General features: G+C 40.2%; 1 protein-coding gene across 1 annotated transcript; it reads right to left on the bottom strand.

Annotated features, from left to right (window-relative positions):
• Nucleotides 1–770: 770 nt before the first annotated feature.
• LOC132114521 (transmembrane protein 51-like) lies at nucleotides 771–3,487 on the bottom strand. The gene is made up of 2 exons (XM_059522680.1): nucleotides 3,120–3,487; nucleotides 771–2,236 (listed from the first exon to the last, which is right to left on the bottom strand). Exons 1-2 carry the CDS (start codon nucleotides 3,458–3,460, stop codon nucleotides 1,834–1,836), a joined length of 744 nt encoding a protein of 247 aa, XP_059378663.1. The 5' UTR covers nucleotides 3,461–3,487; the 3' UTR covers nucleotides 771–1,833.
• Nucleotides 3,488–4,908: the final 1,421 nt, after the last annotated feature.

The raw sequence follows: 4,908 nt of genomic DNA, 5'->3' as shown, positions 1-4,908 counted from the left end.
GATTTGGCGTGGGCAGACATTCACAAAAGGGGATGTTATTACAAAAAAAAATTCGTGGAAATTTTGCTTTGACAAAAGGGCACTTAAGGGGCAAAGGAGCAGGTGCTCAAGCGAACCGGTTCTTTCGGACAGTTCGATCAAATTAATCAGTTTAAAAAAAAACGGTTCACCGGTTCTTTTGCGCTCGATGGAATGTCATTGGCGATGACTGCCCTTCATTCAAGCCTTCGGTTTACCCGCGCTTATAACATTAGCACAGAATCAGTTCAGAATCAATCATCAAAAGAATCAGTTAGGTTCAGACGTGTGTTTGTCGTCTGATTCACGCTGAATCACACATGCGCAGTTATCATCAGCTCCTCGGTTCTCGAATCGGACGCGTCTGACAGAAACGGTTCTCGGTTCAGTGTACAAATAAATTTCGAAATAATTATTATTTATTATTGCCCTCGTAGTTTGAAGAGAAATTTTTTTTAAATATCTATCCCGGATATATATATTTTTTAATCAGGAAGAGGGTGGGGGGTCAAGGCGTTTTTTGGTATGGCGCCGCCGGTGCTACTGACGCACTCGTTTAACAGCAAGGATCACTGAACAAATTAGTACACAAAAATGAATTAATCCTTATATTGAACTGATTCTACTACTCAGAGACTGACTTTATCAGTTCAGGGTGGAAATTTGTAATATATTTTTAGAGCATTTATCATCCAAAAGGAAAACCAAATATTTATATACATATATATATAATATTCTTGATCAAACGCATCCACATGTCAAATTCTTTTTATTTCTCATTCCATACTAGCTTACAATTAGAATATAACAAAATAGAAAAGAAATAAAATGTAAGAAACATACAACGTATCATTAAATTGCACATGACATTCAGCAACATTTTTCCATCCATGTCTGTCTTAAACTGCAGAGGCATCAGCAAAATTTCCAAAAAAAGAAACACTGATTTCAGTAATAACTAGCTGTGAAAATCCTAGAGCAGTAACACAAGTGCAGACAGATGACTGGGAGCTTGAACCTCAAAGCATGGAGATGCCACAGCTGCCCTATGAGAAACACAGTTGTTTTCACACTAATAAACATTGAAAAGTTAAAAATAAAGGGATGAGTGTTTGTGTAATCAAGTAAGTGAAAATGTCAAGTTAGTGTCTGGTGGTGCGTGTTGGTGAGAGAGTGATAGCTGCAGGGTCAAAGAACCTCTCTGTGTCGGAGAGACACATACTGATGACCTCATGGTTTGTCACTCTGGCAACAAGGTCACTAAGAACAAGCGTACTTACACACAAACACAAAAAGTTAAAGCCAACATAGGAAAAGCAAAGTTCATGGAAAATTTACAAAAACATCACATGCCCTCACACCCCACACACACAAACAAATCAGTGCAAAAATGCAACAGTGCTGATGTGACTCACAGTTTACAGGATCACATCTCTTCTGAAATTCTTGTGGACGTCCTATGAAATAAAGGTCTGCACAGCTTGGATGCTGAATTTCAAGTCTGACAAGACCAGCCTAAATCAAGACCAGCAGTTGTTCAGTAAACATCTTTCCAAGTTCCAGTTCAGTTTTAATCCAATCAGCTGCAACTTATTTATTTATTTTTTTTATAAGGTTTTTTTTTTTTTTTGATAAACAGGAAATATACACCCAACACAGGAAGACATAATGAAGGCTCTCCAACTTGACACACTACTGCCTTCTCTGTGCTGCTGATAGTGGGATGTCCTGTCCAGAGGATTAATATGGAGTTCAGTGCAGTAGTAATTCGTAAAAGAGGTAAGCAGACATTACACCGCAGTGCTAGTGTAAACCTCACTGTTGTGTGTCTGTAGGAAGTGGAGGGACCTTATCGTCATACTGTGGAGGCGGTGTGAGGGGTTCGATGGTGAACACGTTATTCTGTTGGATATCACTTAAGCTTTTCCTTCTAAGGTGGTCTGATTTTATGCGCCTAATTTTAAGGGGAATTAGCTTGCGCCCGGGACGGCTGTTTCTTCGGCCACCCGCTCCAGTGCTGGGGTCGATTTGGGATGAAGGTCTGCGTGCCGGGCTGAATCCATCCTCCACGGTGCGCTGATCTTCCTCTAGTTCGTCATAGGCTGGCAGCTGGGTGATGCTGTTGTTCCGCTCAGATGACTGACTGATGGGATACTGGCCACTCATTACCACCTCCTCATAAGTGGGGACCATGTGGTTTTGATCTAGTTGCTCCATCCTAGATGCAAAAATAAATGCAAATTTACAACCATTCACAGAATATTTAGCTCATTATTACTTAAACTATCATTCAAAACATTTGGGGTCAGTAAGATTGAATCAATACTTAACACTTTTATTTACCAAGGATGCATTGAATTGATTAGAAGTAATAAAGATTTTTACATGGTTACAAAAAAGAATCTTGAAAACATGTATCATGGCTTTCACAAAAAATATTAACCCCCACAACTGTTTTTAACATCGATAAGAAAAATCCTAATTTTGCCTCATTTTAGAAAAGTAACCATTCCATTCTAAAGTCTGAAAGAAAATACAATAATTTGTACCTCAAAAGGACAACTTTATAATCTAAAAATGACATCCTTGATGATATACGTGGCTGACAAATGCGACCTACGGAGGGTGCAGCGTTCAAAATGAGACCGAGACAGTCATGAGGGTCTGCAGAGGGGCTCTTTATAATATAATTTCATGTCTTTTTTCCTGCATGTCGGTTGGACCACATTGCTATGGCAGACACAGTTTTTCAAATATTTATTAGCAGTAAAGCAGTTTGGTTGAAATCTTTTTTTTTCTAAGACATAGTAATACAAGCTTATGCCAAACTACTTTATAATGTTTAATAAAGAACTTAATTATTTCCATTGTGCTTTTTCCCCCCACTATGATATCAGGAGAGTTGCGTCAACCTGACATATATGACGTTATAAAATGAAAAAGAATGTTAATTCAGAAACTAAAAAAAGAGTCATTAAGTGAATTCAAGTCACTGTATGTCTGAATGACATTTTTTTTCAGTCATGTCATTGGCCTACTTGTTTTCATAAAGTGTAAGAATGTGGCTGCACCTGGGTGTGTATTTAACAGTATGTACTCACGTTGCCCCCTCCCCCTGTGTGTTTGCAGGTGTATTGCCAGCTTCCTGTCCCCTGGCTGCCCGCTGTTTGTTCCGTACGCTCAGACACACAGACAGCAGCAGAAGCGCCACTCCTCCCCCTACTAGGACGAATGCCACGGATGAGGTCTCTCGAGCTTGACCTTGATCCATGCCGGGTCTGGAGCTGTTCCCTCCAGACCCTGCCGGCACCACGCTCCACACAATCATTACTATCCCCAGAGCGATGAGGCCCACACCCAGCGCAGCAGTAGCATACTGTGCCCCAGAGCTACTGCCGCTGGTCCTGCTGGGACTGGGTGGAGTCTGGTCGCTGCAGGACATGCTTCCAAACCTTCCCGTGGACTCAAATCTCCTCTCCTCCTGTTTGTCGTCCTGGGCCTGTCAAAATGCCTAAAAACCTTATCTCATTTTGTCCTGTCTTTTTTGGAGCACTGACCCACTCTGTAAACAGAAAATCAAATAAAGGTGAATCAGCAGAAAAGTGATTGAATCATCAGACAGACTTTCATAAGAAAACCTAGATCCAGACGCAGTCCCTCCAGTAAAGCCAGTGTTAAAATGGCATAGCAGTAACCCAGCCTCTGCTTCCACAGTGATAAGGTTTTTATCAAAGCATATTTATTGTGTGCACACTCACTGGTAGACATGTTCGACTTGCCTAAATTCCTTTCATGAGATTAAGCAGGTGTCCCTTCAACTGAGCTTTAGTTACAGGTGCACGAAAACTGAAGAAAGAGGTTGATTCAAGAGTGAAGTGAAAGAGTTCACTGCTTTCACAAATGCAGACTTCGGTGAAATTTCATCCGTGCTCTGGAAGGTTTACTTTAGAGTGAAAACCAGGCAGCTCCAAAACTCCACAAATGTCATTCACTAACAATGTGATATTGTTTAACAAACACACACACATACTAAAGAAAGCACATCATAACTCTGCTGTGTCATGCCTATACACAGCTCCTAGTATCTCTACAGGCAGGTCTGGGATAAGCGCTCTTACCGCACCCTTGATCATTTCTCAGCCTTATAGCAACATTAAGCCATGCTCTCAAATCAGTGTAAATGTTCTACATGTAGAGCCAGGTAGTTTATAATGGAATCTATTTCCTTGAGCCATGATTCATTATGCTGTGTGTACGGAAAAATATAGGCAGTTGCTCATGAGCTTTGTGTTTGTATTCCTGCAGGGTTTTTAAAGTCTCCATGGACAGACATTATTACATTTCCGGCACAGCTGACTTGCTGAATTCAATTACTTTTACGCATAAGCAAGGTTTAGTAAGTTTCAAGCCTAAAATAGATGCACAACATAGAATTTACCTAGCACGTCTAAGCATGCAGACAGATTGAATTATGATAGTGAATACGCACTGGGGAATGGCAGGAATTTCCTTCCCTCACAAAAGCCACTTCAGTCAAATCAGAAAAAAAATAAAAATAAATAAAGAGAGCCACATGAATTCACATATTACACAACAAAGTGTACCAGGCCCCAGAAACTATAGCAACAGCCTACTTAGAGGTCTCTTTGAGGGAAAAGTACACTCACATCCAGCATCAGTTAAACTTAATGGGATAGTTCACCAAAAACTATGTCATCATTTAAAGTACTCAAAAGGACACCCTAGGGGCAGTTCAAACTGAATTTCGCTTTCATGATTAAAAATGCAAAGTGGAAGGGACAAAAGGTCTCCATATGGGTTTTAAACTTATTTTAACTTGAGCACCTTATGTTTTTATGCACCATGCAAAAACGTTAAAAAATGTGTAAA

The sequence above is a fragment of the Carassius carassius genome, chromosome 34 (assembly GCF_963082965.1).
Source record: "Carassius carassius chromosome 34, fCarCar2.1, whole genome shotgun sequence".
Classification (NCBI taxonomy): domain Eukaryota; kingdom Metazoa; phylum Chordata; class Actinopteri; order Cypriniformes; family Cyprinidae; genus Carassius; species Carassius carassius.
Note: the sequence above shows the minus strand (reverse complement) of the source record. Positions and strands in the feature narration are given on the sequence as shown.

Bases quoted from the DNA above. Each gene is read 5' to 3' on its own strand.
- LOC132114521 (XM_059522680.1), bottom strand. From the start codon at position 3,460: ATGTCCTGCAGCGACCAGACTCCACCCAGTCCCAGCAGGACCAGCGGC. The intron at 2,237-3,119 runs GTGAGTACATAC...TTTTGCATCTAG, and splicing joins ACACAGGGGGAGGGGGCAAC to GATGGAGCAACTAGATCAAA.